General features: G+C 40.9%; 1 protein-coding gene across 1 annotated transcript in view; it reads right to left on the bottom strand.

Annotated features, from left to right (window-relative positions):
- Positions 1-16889, bottom strand: part of SH3D19 (SH3 domain containing 19) — a gene marked incomplete at its 5' end in the record, with an annotated part of 150904 nt that overhangs the window by 83402 nt on the left and 50613 nt on the right. Inside the window, 2 exons of the mRNA XM_082483062.1 lie at positions 2058-2304; positions 2506-2645. Coding sequence (XP_082339188.1) covers positions 2058-2304; positions 2506-2645 — 387 coding nt within the window. The remainder of the gene's footprint in view (positions 1-2057; positions 2305-2505; positions 2646-16889) is intronic.

The following is a 16889-nucleotide window of genomic DNA, read 5'->3' on the forward strand; positions in this document are numbered from 1 at the left end:
CATGGAAGAGATCACAGCTCAAGCAGCAGCAAGCTGTTAGATTAGTTTAGTTGGCTTCATCCTACAGTATCTGGCGTAGCACAACTGTGACTAGATTCAAGGGAAGATACTACTTCTTCATTTCACGGTCTCCTGTGTTCCGGTCCTCCAATAAAACAGTGCTAACTACATGTCTGAGTTTAGCCAGTCAGAAGCATTTGTGAACTTTCACCTTTTAACTGCCACTTTGCATACACACCTTGTACGCGCAGGACAAAGGTGAGCAACTGCCCTTATGCACTTTCATGAATAAGCTGAACATACCAGAAATTTAAGTTGCTCACATTCACAATTAGTTTAACAGACTGAAATGCTTAAATTAATAATCTACCAAGATGCAACAACATTTCCTAAACCCAGCAAAAGTATCCAACAGGCTTATTTAACACCTCTTTACATTATCATTTTGGCAGTGTAAGTGCATATTACACATGAAAAAACCAGCAGTTATTTTCAATAGGTTTGTAAATAAAGGCGTCAACTAAGGGAATAACAGCAAACCCATCCACCTCGGGTGATATCCTTCAGGGATGCCTTAAGAATGCTCCACTGGCAGTCTTTGTTCTGTTTTCCACTGTAGAGTCTTCCACACAGATGGACAGAAGGCGTGACAGCTAAAGCAGAACACTATTCATTCACACATACTTTACGCTAGTAAGGTAAACAGTGCTGAGCCCATTCAAAGGGGGGTTGTCAGAACAAAATAGTAATAAAAAAAATAAAAAAGGACGCTGGCCCTTTATTATTGATTGGTAGCATTGTGCCAAAGACAAACTGTGGGAACAAGCTTTGTTCCACAAGAAGATGGCAAAGATTATATACATATATAAACTGTAGAATCAATTCTATGTTTTCCGCTAATAAAAATCTCCAAAAGAAACACCTTTAAAAACCAGACACCGTAGCTAGCAGCATGATCATTTAGCTAGTAAGGAAACCATACAAGAAACAACATTTTTTTTTTCTTTTTTTTTTTTTTTTGCACCCTACTCTAGAGAAGGCAAAACCCTGTGCGCGTGCCAAGCCACAATGGTTTCAACAGGCTCCTGCTAATCCTCCTGCACCTGCCCAGATATGCAGTGACATAACTAGGGCCTGCCTGTTGCAAGTTTTCCTCTGTGATCCCTCAAACCGCCATGTTTTTGTCATCTACGAAGGGATACTCAATTTCTTGTTGCTCAAATGGATGCAAAACCACATGAATTGGAGGAGTCACTATACCATTAAGGTTGTATCATAATTATTAAAAACCATAATATTTGGAATTTGATTTTAAATATGCAGCGTGGCTGAGATTTTCCCTGGAAACAGACCTTAGAAAAACTATTCATTCTGGAGAGGAATTTACACTGACAGAAAGAGAAATGCCACATCCGCACCTCAGTGCCTACAGAAAGTACACGTGTTGCCCCTCAATTAACAATCATGTCTGAATGAAACACTTTCAATTGCTGCCAGGGTCCACCTGATTTCACCACTTCAAATAAAAGCCAGTTGCGACCTCCAAGTCTCTCTATAAAGACACATCAACCTGCTTGCTCCCAAGCTCCTATCTCCATGCCTTCTTGTATACACGGATTCTTGCCTCCGCTTTGCCAAGGCCTGCTGTCCACACCTACACGGAAACAGCCACACGTGGACAACCCTGACGTCTAGATGTTCCTCCGCCTTGCTACTTTCGGGAAAAATCGGTATTTTCTTTCCTGATATGGCACCTTAAGTGTCTGGAGGGGTCTCTGGCAGACAGTGTGCACCAGCTGGGAGAAGGCTGAGCCCCGGGGAGGAGAGGAGAGCCCGCGGGGAGCGCGCCCGCGGCTCACGCCGGCCCGCGGCTCCGATGCTGCACCGGAGCTGACCTGACCCGACCTCTGGCGAAGCCGGCTGGGACAGCCGCACAGCGGGGCGGCACCGCCAAGGCCGCCCCAGCTCCTGACAGGAATTCAGACCCGGCGACCGGGGCCAGGGCTAGCCCAAAGCAAGCCACGCCGAGGCCCGCCGCGCCGCGCCCCGCCCCTCACCTGCCGCCGAGCTCAGGGCGACCCTCCGGTGCCTCCTGCCGAGCTCCCGCAGCTCCTCCTCGTCTTCCTCCAGCCTCCAGGCTTCGGCCATCGGCGGCAGGGGGCGGGCGGACGGACGGCTGAACGCATTCAAGAAGCGGGGGCTGCCATGTCCGCCCGCGGCCGGCGCCCTCCCCTCAGCGCGGCCCCCGTGATCCCGGGGCCTGCCCCGCACCTGCGCCCTCTCCGCCCCGCGTCTCCCGGAGAGCTTTCAGCCCGGGCCGCTTCGCGCTCCTGCCGGCGGGGCGAGCTGGGGCGAGGCGGGAGGGGAGGAGAGGAGAGGAGAGGAGAAGGCAGCGGCGGCGGCCTTTCCTGCCCATCCGCGGCTCTCCGGCGTCAGCAGGAAACCCGGCGGCCGCCTGGCACCGCCACAAAAGGGGGCGGAGGAGGCAGCGGCGGGGGGAGGTACCTGGCGGCCGCCGCCGGGCAGCGCTCCGCCGCGGGGGGCACCTCGCCGTGCCCCGTGGGGCCGGGCCGGGCTCTGCGGTGGCGACGGTGGTGGTGGTGTTACCGGCGGTACTGAGCGGGGTGAAGCCGAGCAGCCCCGTGCTAAGGGGGAGAAAGGGGTTGCATCGAGAAGGGGGTCCGAGGTCTTCCTCGCCTCAGGAGGAGAAAAGGGGCAGTTCCCGCAGGACCGGGGGGTGCTGGCGGGGCCTCGGGTGGCCCACGGGCTTCGGGCTGGGGGAAGGAGGGCGTTCACACGGCGGCCGCCTGTAATGGGCGGCCGGGAGGTTGTATTTCTTGGCGTGGGGTTTGATAGGGTGGTTTAAACCACTTCAGGAGAAGTGGTCTTACGGGTGCACTCAAAACTGTTGAGGTACACGCTTCCAGCACAGAAGTGATGCAACAAATCTGGCCACGTTTCAGGTTGGACACTTAGAAGTCAGGTGTAGTTTTAGCTTTAATTATTTTTTTTTTCCCTTAGCCCATACTGAAAATGGAAACTATATTGTTTCTTCACATCGTATGGTTACTGTAAAACCAAGCCATAAATATTTTTACAGATGACTCAATACTCAGCACCACTTTAAGAAAGCATATAAGGAAGTTAAATTCAGCTTCAAAGCAGGTGGATAAGGGACAGTAAATAAATAAAGTATGTGACCACAAATTAGTCCAGGAACATACAACAAAACATTGAGCAATCCTAATGTTGAGCAATATCTGTGTTGACTCACTAAGCACCATCTACTCTGTACACTGAATAAAGCAGATCGTGCAGGTTGAAAAAAATGTATGTGATCAGGAAACTGAAAAATATATCATAATGCATAAATACAAGTGATTGCATATGCATTTCTTAGTGTTTCAGCACTTGACTTTACATCATTGCTCCTTAACAGAACGTTTTTTCACTGGAACATTTAGTGTTCAAAGGGTGTAATAGTTACGCTTTAGAAGGACATAAGGCTTTATACTATAAGAGAATATAAGGCCAGGCATAAAACTGGCTGTACAGCAGGACTACATAACAGACAAATCAAACCTTCCACTACAGGTCTGTGTTCTCAAAAGCCTCCTGCTCCGAATGATCTCTGCATGGGTAGATTGTATGGTAGGTCAAAGGATCTCACCTCACAAATTTCAATGCAAGACCATCGTGCCTTGTACAGGATCACCAGCTGCTTACAAAGTTCCTCAGTGGTGCACTGCCATCACAGGTATGCTATAGGGCTGTGCCACAAAGCCCCACCTGCAACAGAAAAACACAAAAAAAAGAAGTTCCAATGCAGAAAGTATGAGGAAGAAGAGCAGAAGAGAGGGAAGTCGCTGGTATGTGCGTGTGTGAGAGACAAAAGAGAATCTCCCATGCCAAAAAAAAACCCAAACCTGTACGTGTTTTTTGTATTCTTATTCTTTGCTGTGGAGCAAAGCAGCACCTGTATTCAGCTCCTAAACTCGACTAACCACAAAGAGTTACAAGGACCATCCATTTTCCACTTCCTGAATATTTCCTTTTTATACTATGTGTTTCACTGCTGCTGGGAGGGGAAGGAAAGGAAGTAAAAAACAGAAATGTACCATAGCACATTACACAAATTCAAATCCCCCAGAAAATTGAATTAAACCTTCTTTTGTTGCTGTTGATGAAATTAACACAGAGGTTTCCAAGCATATAAGGCTGAAAAATACATTTGGAGATAATTTAGGCCTAAGAAAAACATGCTGAACAGAGTAGTTTCAGCTATGACTAAGAAAACATTCCCCAAAATCTCAAATAATAGAGTATGGAAAGATCATGTGTATTTAATGTTGACCATCATCAAGAGTTGCTTACAGTTCACAGGGAAAGTCCTACTTAAAAATGAAAGTGCAATACCTAAATTACATAAAGTGATGAAGTCTCTGAAGCAACCGCTTGGCCATATACCAAGCTTGGCCAGTGGGAAATGCCCTCAGGACAGGGACTAGATTTTCGAGCTAGAGAAGCCATTCAAGAAATGTCTGGAAATTATAAAGGACAGATTTCACCAGAAAGAAAGAGATCAAACTATGACACAATTCATATGTGGATACAAGATTCAGGTAGCAATAACTAGCATGCTATTGGAAACAGGTTCCAATCAGTACTACTGGAAACAAGTAAAAATTCCCAGCATTTAAACAAAATTAAAATGCAAGGCAGCATTGCATGGAATACTTGAATCACATTTCTTAAGCTTTTATTGCAAAAAACATTCAATAATGCACATTGCCTTGAAAAGAAGATTGCTTACCAGTAGCTAGTGTTCTTCATGGTATGTTGTCTGTAGGTGTACTCATAATGCCAGTGTACAAATGCCACAAGCCTTCAAGCTTAGAGGTGGGGTTTTTTAGGTTTTAAATGCCTGTAGAACAAGTGTTTGTAGGGTAACATAGAGGAATGTGTAAGACAGTATGTTCACTTCTCTCAGCTGCAAAATCTGCTACTATGCAGTGACTTATTTAAGGGAGTAGAGATGGAAAGTGGATATCTAGAGCTCCATTTCTTACAAGTGATTCTTTTCTAAGGAGTGCTTGCCAGATGCACTCATCCATACGCTGAGCTGTGCCTCACTTCTAGTTTATATTGGTATTTGCAAGTGATCAATAGCTTTATGGTTGCTCTGTCAAATGCAGAATCACGTCACTGGTTTGATACCTGATAACAGTGTGTAATTAATGGAGGTACTGGGGAAGTCTACAGGAGATAGACAGGCTCTGACAAAGTGCTCCTGAGCAGCAACGGCAGATCCACGTTAGCAGTCTTGGAACAGATTCTGACACAGCCCTTTATCTGGGTAAGCAGTTTCTAGGGGGAGGAGAGCGCTGTGCTTTTGGGTCTTCAGACAAGCAACAAAACCAGCTGTTGAAATAATCAAAAGAGCCACAGTTGCTGGCTGGTCTAATAATAGCCTAGGCCAGACAGAGTAATTTGCGATAATTTGGCTCAGATTAGAACATACACAAAAAAAGCCTTCTGCTGGGTTGTCAGGCCCAGGGGAAGTAGGAAACAAAGGAGGGGGGGGGGGATGAATTGGTCCCAACGGTTTCAAGTGCAGCAGGAATTAAAGCCATGTGAGAAATTCTCTCCAGAAAGTGAAGGAACGAAGCTCCTCTTTTACTTTCCAGCAAATAAACTGATAGAAATTATCAAAAAGAAATAAAATGGGAAGAAAAAATACATGTTTAGAAGCAAGTTGCAAAAATTTTATAAAAAAAAAAAAAACTAACAAAAAGAAGCACAGCACTTGCTGTAGTCTCAGGTAGTTAAGAGGAACACATCAGCATGTGGCATATGCTGCTCTAAAGCCCTTCATGAAGTAAAGTGTATTTGTGTCTTACAAGCAGGGTGAAGGAAAAATAATTGCATTCTTGTACTTCAGTGAGAATCTCTGCTGTGTACATGTGTGTAGGAATAAAAAGACTTTTTTATATTTTCATGGCTACTCTTCTCCAAGAAAACAAACCTTACTGTCTCAAAGAGTCTGCAACTTGGTTATTAAAATCTGGAAATTTCTCACTGAAATTCTACTTTATCATATGCATCTTTGCTGTAATGTACATATTTGGAATTTCACAATGGTAGAGTAAAAGAAGGAAACAACTGGGTACATGTGTCTTTGTACTCTCTGCTGAATGCCTTCAATTAGATGCCTTGGCAGTTATTATTTTTTAAGTATTTTGTTCTGATTTGCATCCCTGGAATTGCTACTGTGTTTGGCCCTGCAAAAAGACACTGTTTTTCAACAAAAAATATCAGCTCTATAGAACTGCTTAATTGAAGTCACCCGTGTAGCCTCAGTGTCTATTCAGGTTCTGCAAAGCAGCTGAAGCCTGCAATGAATGTATCAGTGTTTGGCCAAGATACAGGAGCCTCAGACCACAAAAGAATGCAGACAAAGGATTTTTAAAAAATGCAAAGGATGAAAAAGAGTGTTTTCAAAAGGAAAAATGTAGTCTTTGGACATGACAACATTATTTTTGTTCTGAGTCAAAATAACAAGGCTCTCGTTCAATAGACGCATGACATTGGCAATATAGCCAGTATAGGAAGCTGACATTGCTGAGGGCCAAGATCTGATAATTTGATCTCCATTTGTGTTCAGCTGGTCCAATGGGTTTTAGTGTAGTTGGAGAATGACATATCAGGAGCCTGCAGGCCTCCTGAAACGTCTCCAGCTAAGTGTGGGTTCCCCTTGCATTGTTGCAACTGCTTGTGGCTCCCAGCATATCGGCATGATGACAGTCTAAAGGTAGCTGTTTTATACTGAATGAAGGTGATTAAAATAGAAGATTATTGAGTTCCTTGAATAAGGACCTTTCTTATTGAAACACTGGGAAATTCCCTTTACGCAAAACTAGCAATTTTGAGACTGCTCTCAAAAAAAATGAGGAGGATCTCAGCATGAAAGCAGCAAATCCAGTAATTTCAAAAGACCAAAAATTGGCAGTCAAGAGGGGAAAACCTATCCAGAGGGAGATTCTTACAGTTGTTAGTTTTAAAATTAATTTTACAAATAATTCTGTTAATTTGCTGGACTAAAAGCACCCTTTCCTCTCCTGTCCTATTAACAAACATCTCTTAACAGTATTTTTCTCCATTATTAGTATTATCACTTGCAGGGTCATAAATATACCTGCTTCTACTGCCTTCATGATTAAAGATAATAAGGAAAAGGAGAAAAACTGTGAAGAAATACAGAAGGTAAAAGAGCTGGTTCAGAGGTAAAAGTTTCTTAGAAAAAGAGCCTGTCAAGGCCAAATTGATTTGTAGGTTGAGTTCCGAAGTATTAATGCTTACCCTATAACCACAGTTATCAGTGGACAGTGTTGATGTGCTAAGTGAGCTGGCAACAGCATGATGTAAGAAGTACTATCACATTGGACACACGTGAGTCTAATACCTAAGAAGATGCACTGCTAGCCCCAGGATGAGCGTCCAGCTTCTCTGCTGCAGTTTGCACTTCAGTGCAAAGAGCTGACAAGGGAAAAACTTGCAGAAGACAGCAGAGTCCTAAAGAATTTTCAAAAGGTGAAGAGGGTTCATAAATTTGTCATAAAATTGCAGTAAATTTAGAAGTTTCTCACAGTACTGAAATCGGTTACAGATAAGAGTAGCTTTGATTTTGTTTTCTTCTGTTCTTCTGCCATGAAATGCATGTAAATTGCCTTTACCTGGAAATATATGAGACATCCAGGTGGATAATCTTCACAGTTCAATAAAAAATTTGCAGTGTCCTGTTGTTTTTTGGTTTTGTTTTGTTTGTTTGTTTGGTTGGTTTTTTCCCCCCACAGTACCACCTCTGAGCAGTCAGGCATTCTGTCACTTTTTTCTTGAGCTGAACACAGTTCACACTTACGGGAAGTGTCCACAAGGGTACGTTAATCTTCAGCAATAGGATAATTCTGCAACTAAATAATTGTATGATAATTACTAATTCGTGAGTTCAGTGGTGAAGAGTTTAATATTAATGATGTCATAAGAGTCTAGTTACAGTAACGTGTGTCTGCTAATGGAAAAACACTTTTCTAATGTGGAAGCTTTTAAAAAATTCAAAATAGACTATTAAAAATAGAATATTAGGAGTTTCCAACTTAAAAAAAATATTTTGATCTGTTACATACATTATTTCTCAGTCATAAATTCAACAACATACAGCTTCTTAAAACAATTTGGTTTTTTTATAAAAGCTGAAGAATGGAAAATGAGTTTGATAGCTTTGATTGAGTACTTGGCTAGGACCCTTGACAAATTTTCGATGACACCTGCTTATTTTAATCCAGCCAGCCAAACGTGATGCAAGATACAGCAGTGTTTCTCAGACATTTATTTTTCAATTTATCTGATAAGAAGGAAGGACCTGCATACCTCAGTAGCAATTAAGGGAAAAATAAAACTAATCCTACATGATTGTATCAGTCCTGTCTTTTTCAATTTTGCACCACAACCCTTACTCTAATCACCAAATGTCAATAGAGGAATAGATGAGGACAGGCATCCTCATCATCAGGGCATTCCATACTGCCTTTAAAGAGGCTTGAGGCTTAAGGCTTGACATTGACTAGGGAGTTTATGTATTTCACACTCATGCTTGCAAGAATTTATTTTGCTAGGCTTTTAGGGTCCCGCACTCCAGTTATACATACTTATTTAAACAACTGTAGTTTCTGACCTGACAACTCCTGAGTAATCAAGGAGATACCTATACTATTCAGATAGATGAAAAATTGAGCTGCAAACCCATTCTTTTTTTCTGACTCCCAGAAATAGTTTCATGCTAATCATACATTGCTACTACAAAGCAATCTGGTGGTTTTAGTGTCAATGACCTTTTGCTAAACTCTTTGATGTTGAGTTTTGTTAGCAGTGTAGTCCAACAATGGAGGCCTTATCCTATTTTTTCACCTCCTTATTACTTTACATATACATATGGACATTCACTGGGTTTCAGATTTTTTTTCTGTATTCACCAAGTATAATCACAGGATTGCATCATTCAAAAGAAAAAAGATTCATGTGATTAAAAAAATACAAAGCTGAAGTTTATAATGGGATGGCACAACAGTAACCAAATTTCCTCTGTTTAGTTACATAAGTGAAAACCAAATGTCTGCCAAATGTCTGGATCTCCCCGTGAGGTCTGGACTGATGAAGGTTAGCAGCATTTTTGCAAGATACTCTTGGCAAAATCCTGAGCTGGATGGACAGTTTCTCACAGAAAACTTGCACCTTGCATCAGAGCTTTGCATTAGCCAGTTTCTGAGAAAGATCTGTACACAGCAGTTCCCAGCTGAAAACTGAAGCAACTCATATTTTCCCTAAGGTATGATTTTCAAACCTTTTCAGACTTCCCTCACATCTTTTCTGTGGCATTTTATGTCACCATAGTCTGTCCTACTCTTCCCCAATGCGTATATATTGTAACCTCCTCTTGCCTTCCCTGAACATCTGCCTTCCTCAGACTGCAGCTACTCATGCTGCTTATTCTTCAAAATATTTATTCCTTTACCCAGAAAGAAACTGCACTCTTTCCTCACAGAGAAACAGCCCATTCAGTCCAAAGCTTAGAGCTGCATTTTGCAATTTCATTAGCTCAAAGGAAATGCCACATTCTTTAAGGGGCTGCTGAGCAGAAAGCTGTAGGAGTGTGGGAAGCATGAAAGGCAGAGAAAAGCCTGGGTAGAATTTCCTGGGGTTTTACACCATGGGAGGAGGTATGGGATATTCCGCTTCTCTCCGAAAAGGGCCTTGCTCCAATTTACATGGGGTTTTGTTGTTTCCAAGGATAGGAAGTGGCATCCAGGAATTAGTAGAGCAAAAAGGATTCCAAACACACTCACCTGTGCTTTCAACACTCTTTCTGGTGTTCCCATTGACTAACTAAATTGTCTTTAAGGACAAAATCTCCTAAATGCTTATCTCAGGTTAACTTTATCAGTTGGGGATCGGCTTCAAGGAAAGAAATCTTTTATATCTACTGTGAATTCCCCTCCTCCCGATGCTGTCTAAATGCCAGAAGTTGTTTAAAGGATCTCTACAGTGTTCAATTCCCGATCAGTAAGAGTTCAATGGTCTGGAAAATAAGGAAAAGAGTGTCAGAATCAGTTTCTGGGATGCTTTCACAAAAGCCGTGTGTACAGCACTGTGCTGGAGCCAGGAACAACCTATCAGTCCTGAAGCAGCTCTCGCAGAGACAACTTTATTCCACAAAACCTTCAGGGTTGTAACACAGCCTTTATATTCCGAAAATCTACGGATGTGGTCATGCCCTGAATTTGTATCTGGACAACAATTTCAGACTTCCTTTGAGTTGCGAGAACACAAGTGAGATGTTCTGATTTAATTGAAAATATAACTTTCAGTTTTGATCTAGAATTCAGCTATGAAATCTACAGTACAGCCCCCTTTTTCCCAGATTGGAGGGGTGCATATAAAGGAGGTAGGTTTGAGTTACTCTCTTCTCTGCGTTTCATCTGTGCAGCAACATATGGAATTTTCTACTGTTGATAGCTCTGGCGTACACAATTATTATTGGCAAAGCAATGATTTAAGACTGAGAAAGGAATGCAAAAAATTTGCAAAAGGAGAATGTAAAATATGCAGATAAAACCTTGGTCCCATCTCACACAATTACAGGAAATACAGCCTTCCAAGGGGATTAATATGAGTTTATCATCCAGTCCCAGGGCAAGACATTAGAAACGTTTATAGCAAAAGGAAACATATATTGAGAATTTCTGGCGTAAATTGTCTCTTGTTTTACTCTGGTGCTTACACTGGTGGAATGTTGATATACCGCTGCAGCACTAGGGCTCATCCTTCTTTGGATTAGCAATAAAGCAAATGCATTAGTTTGACAGTTGTAGTAAATGAGCCTTGAGCTTTTTCTTTTGTATTCATGGCTGGTTAGGTGTGCAGGTCACGTTCCAGCCTCATTAGCGAATGGTGGCAACTTAGGTCTGGTTATTAATTCTCCAGCTTGCAAGTTGTTAGCAACTGAAGTCCAATAATATTGACATAATGTTGGCTGAACCAGAGATTTCTAAATCTAGCAGGACTTTTATTTTTGTGTCCTGATGAAAAATGTCTTGTTGAAAAAAAAAGTAACTGCTTAGCACTAGACAAGTTCACATTACACCTGGTGTGTTAACAACTGGAAAAGTGACATGCTTGAATGTTTCCATTCTGATTCTGGTTTTGGTATTTGTTCAAGACTTGTGAAAATTTACAGGCCTGATTTTTCTCTGGAGACTCTAAAAGCAGATGTAGTGAATGAAAATACTTAAATTACACTTCCTGTTCTCCCCAGCAAGTGAATTTTTGCCCAAGTGCAATCGTTCTTGCTAACTTAAAATACCAAAATATGTTGTATTTGCAAGATGTAATCTCCATCTTATTTACTCTGAAATATTTTGACATTCTTAGTCTTCTACTAGCAGAAGTATCATATTCATTCTGCATGATTACCAGGTCAAAACTTTCAGGGGACAACTACGCATTTTCATGATTTCCTAATGTATTACAAAAATTATATTCAAAGGGGACATGGAAAATTATCACTGTTAAGATATTTCTAATGTGCCCATGATCACAGTACCCTGGCATGTTAATGAAATTAACTGAAGCCTTATTCAATTCATACACTTTTTTCACGCTTCCAATTACAATAGCACAACTTTTATGTGTGTCACACATTTGTGTGACTTTGTGTATAAAAGATCATTCGTGTTTCTGTCAGTAACAAAGACACAATAGAAATAAGCTAAGATTGACTTTTGGCCCTAGTAATACAATTAAAGCCCAGAACTAGATAAAGTAAAACATTATGTTGCATGACAGGACAGAATCTGTTGTCTCTTTTAATTACTACTAAAATGTAAAGGGAATTTTGTATGCCATTTTCCAGTCTCTTCATTATCTTGTGAATGCTAGTCATACTTTTTTTTTTTTTTTAATCCTAAAATTTGACCTCTCCTTTTCAAAACTCCTGTAAAATTAGCATTGTGGCTTACCTTTCAATTTAAAATTAAATTCTTGGAAAATCCAGTGAAATTAATCTCAGGCTATTCATGGTTACATATGTTGCTTTTCTTGCTGTGACTGTACTCTGAACTATTGAGCTGAAGGAATATTGAAATGTCAGCATGCTTCTTGCCTATAAATAAAGAAAAGGCATGTAGAGTGAGTGGTGTCAAGAGGGAAATGACAAATCATGTCCACATATAACCCTATATTTCTTGTGTGTATCCCCCATATAGGTCTATCCAATATTGACATGTAATTTCTGCAGTGTAATCCAAGTCACGTTCAAAGTATGGACAATTTTTATTACCATTCATCCTTGTCAGGATCACTTGAACAGCATGTGTAACCGAACTTTCCAAGAGGCAATCTTTTTCTGTGCAAAGTGATATCAGAATACAAACAGTGAACTAAGAAGAAACAGGAAAAACAGAAGTTCATGGCACCCCTGAGAAAGAAAACCAAGCAGATTCTACTGAATCAAGTAAAAACATTTAAAAAATACACCCACTGGACTTAATTTTTTATTTGTCTAATGTCTTGTTTTCAGAGTCCTGTCACATGAATCTTTTTATATTGAAAATATTCATTAAAAGGCCTCCCAGTTTTCATACAACCTCTGTCTTCAGTCAGCCTGGCTAATACACGCACGCTACTTGAAAACTTATTTCAAGCAGGAAATGCAGAGGCTACCAGAAGTATCACTTTTATTAAAGGCTAGTGAGGAATCAGGAGAAATGGTAGAATCAGAAATCAGAAATAGGGAATCAGGAGAAATGGTAGAACCAGAAACTGTCTAGAGGGACTATCTTGTAAGACTTTTAATCAGTGAAGGAGTGTGACACCATCACTAATAAAGACAAGCAGTTTTAACGAACAGGGAGGTAGAAGCAAGACAGCCAGGAAGGAAGGGGTAGCAGTAGATAAGAGAGGATCAGGACAAACTTGCTATATGTTCTAGTTTATTTCTGGCTTCTAAATGCCCCAAACACCCCACAATCATTAATACCTTAATCCAGGAAATAAAAAAACTGAAAAGACACACTAAGTTGTTTGTTCTTTCACAGAAATTCTAGCCTTACGTTTGATATCACAGTTCTTATGTTTGTGCCATTAACTACACATTTGATTAATTCCTCATTTTTCTCCCAGTTACACTACTATTTTGCTGGCTACAATAAAAAGTCGTGTTTATATACTTATTCTTTGTATAATAAATATTCTAGCACATTTATGATGAGCCCATATGGTCCACACTGTTCCAGACTCTGATTGTAAGGGCTTTGTGTTGGTTTCACCACAACCTCCGGTGTTTTGTCTTCTGCATTTCTCCTGTTATTTTGGGGAGTTCAGTGATGAACTGGAACAGTGCCGACAGAGCTGTATCAGCACAGCATTTCCTGGCAAGTGAGCCTCATAGAAATTACTTACGACTTCTCAATAAAAGTGAAGTAGTTCTTGTGCACTTTAAATATCTTCAAATGTGCTCCTACCCACTTTATGCCCACTGAGATAGTTGGAGTGTACTGCAATTGGTGGAGTCCTTGGTGGTGGTGGTACAAAGGTATAAAGAGTATAAAGCCTGTTTATGCAAAGGCCTCTTTCAAAACATGGCGAATGGGTGCTGTCAGGCCCAGAACTTCCGCACCAGTCAGAAGCCAGGTCAGAATGCCAAGCAACCCAGAATCAGAGGAGCACAAAGATAGTTTAAAGCTAGTCTTGCTTATCCTCCCCTCAGGCTGTGAATTCAGTCCTCTTGCTTCTAGACGTGCTGTGTAAAACTTTTCCTGTAGTCCTGCCGCATTGTTTACTTAATTTGGCAGGCTTCCTTCTACATCAGTATTGGGTTTCCTCATTTGAAAAAACAGCAGCAATATTGTAAACATGTAAACATGCAAAATGTTGTACACAGGCGCAGGTATTTCTGTATGCCTCAAACCAGGACAGCCTATTTTACTCTGTGTCAGTAGATGAGGACACATACTGCAAAGAATTACAATCAAAACAATGGAGTCTTTCTGCCAACTTCAGCTGGTTTTGGATCAGGCATGTAAGTCCTCACATTATCCACAAAACACATACAGTGCTGAAGCAATCCAACGGAAGAACTATGAATTTTCCAGACCTGCAGATTGATTTGTTGAGATTACGTTTATGGGGCAACAATACCATTCCATTTCAGTCCTTTGCCTCTCTTCTAACAAACAGCAGCACTGCCAATTTCTGCCAGGTGTGGGAAATTCTGCATTGTGAATATTTATCCATTAGGATGTGAAGAGAAAATATTAAATAATGACGTTTCAAAGCTATATTTTGAAGAGAAAGAAAAGAGCACCCACATAATTTCATGGCAATTTGTTAAATATAAGACCGAAGGGAAATCAAGCCAGCTTCCTGGAGCTGGTACTGTGAAAGTGGCTAGCTTTTTGAGCCTTAGATTTAATACACTGCTCACAGAATTTATCACATTCAATTCTTTTATGACAGACAATATAACTTCATGTTTGTATGTGATTGAGAGCTATACCAAAATGTGTTCCTGAAGTGTTGCATTGTATTGAGCAATTTTTCTCTTTACACTTCAATAAATTTACTACTGTGTGTACAGCGTCCACAAAATATCTTTTACAAATAACAGTATTGGAGAGTCACCACTGCCTGAAGGTTGTACTAGATTCTATGCATATTCATGATAAGAGTTTTGCAGTCAAGCCAACAGGAAAAGAAATGATAACTTAATAGAGATAACATGACAAGAAATAGTACAAACAGTACAGATAATTTAACAAAGCAGGAAAATCAAGACAGGAATTTACTTCAATGTGAAACTTAATCTGAGGTGAGAGAGGGCAGAGCATTGGGTAGCTGAAAGGGATACTAACTTTGGTATCTCTTAAGTTCTTGTTCTTAATTGGATCTGACCGTGACCTCCACTATTTTGCAAGGGTGGCAGCGGGTGTCCAGCTCCTTCTAACCTATTAGCGAGGAAGAAGTGCTGTAAGGAACTATGTCTAGTGAAATAAAGTGATAAAGGTACTAAAGAATTTATTAGTGTGATTATAGCAACACAAAGAGCTTCCAACTCAGATTGGGCCCTTTTGTGTTGGGTACTGTATAGATGCACTGTTCTTACACTGAAGAGCTTACTGTCAAAAACAAATATGGAAAAAGAACAACACAAAACAAAGGAATGACACCCCCCCTCCCAAAAAAAAAAAAAGATAAGATGAAGGAAATGCATGTAGAAACTGAAACACAGAAAAGTGAAATGGCATTTCATCAGGGATGGCAGAAGCAGGTAATTAACTCTGCCTCTCTAAGGCTCTAACCTTGCTAGTTCAATGATGCTACCCAAGGTCTTTAGTGGCAAGGGACAGCAAAACTGGGAAAACTACATCTGGGTCCTCCAGGCACTTTCTGTTTTGGCGCAGCAGGATTCTGGGTGTAACTAAATCACCTGGGCACTGTGATAAAATAAACACACAGAATCATTTGACTGACTAATTTCTAGTAAACAGAACAAGAGGAAAGGAAGATAAGATAAAAACAGTTATTTAGATTTCCATGTCTTGACACTAAGGTTGATTTGGTTTCGTAGGCCTTCTCCCCCTGTGAATAATTTAGATACACAAGGAAGGAAAGGTGCCTTTCTCAGGATTAGGATCACTCGGTAATATTAAGATGTGTTTACATTTCTAAAACATTGAGGGCATGTTATTTTGTTTAAAAAAAAAAAATCAGTTTTTGACACCTACTGTCTCAGAAGCAGAGCCAGCCCAGACAGGTGAAAATTATGTAGCTGCAGGCTACAGACCTGTTATATGATGCCAATATAAAACCAAAGAAACAGTGGCATTTTGAGAATAGCCATGGATCATATTTGGAATTCAGCAGCATGCATGTTCTTCTATACAGCCCTGTTGCAGCCATATTGCAGCCATATCTGGAATACAGTGCACTGGCATTTCCAACCATTTAGGAAGAATGCAGGAGAAAAATCATGGTAAATGGCAATGAAGCTATGCAAAAGTTTCAGGGGAAAAAAATACAACACTTTGTACAAGACGGACATTTTTAGTATCTCCATGTAAAGGAAATTATTCAGTTTATTACAGCAGCTCAAAAACTGTATTGACTGTGACAGGATCTGGTTTGGTTTGCAGTTCAACTCACCATCTTAAAACAACAGTTACATTAATTCTTGCAAACTATAGCTAACCTACCTTTTGCTAGCTGTATGCTTCTGCATACATAGTTTGCTTGTGCGTATACCTGACACAGAGCCACCCAACAGAAAATTTGTTGATGTTTTCTCACTGTCTACTGCTCTAAATCTCACCCTTTAGTCCTGCCAGTAGACTTCAGCTGCATGTGTTAGGTGTCAGACTGCTGCACTGCAGCACTGGCTAGGTTTGTACACGGCACCGATCAGTACTCTGGGGACATTGGTGCTTCTGCTACAACGAATAAGCTACAGAGAAGGATCTTGCACTGCCTGCATCATGCTTCAGGCAGCCTTGCTTTCTTTTGCATTCCAGCCTCTAGCTATTTGGTCAGCATCCCTGTTCTTTAAAAATACTTTTATTATATTTCAATGTCATCACTTGCAACATCAGCATATGGTTTTAAGCCACTTCTCTTAAGTTGCTCTTTCTTGCACTGACTGCTGTAGAAATACTTTCGAAAATGGGGTAATTTTTTTATAATCTCATTTTATTCTGGTTTAGTTCCCATGCCCAAGCTTTTTCTTGTCCAACTTCTTTCTGAGCTCCTGCTTTATATTGTTTTATGATCTCCCCTTCTTTCTC

The sequence above is a fragment of the Vanellus vanellus genome, assembly GCF_965231255.1.
Source record: "Vanellus vanellus genome assembly, chromosome: 4".
NCBI classification, from domain to species: Eukaryota; Metazoa; Chordata; class Aves; order Charadriiformes; family Charadriidae; genus Vanellus; species Vanellus vanellus.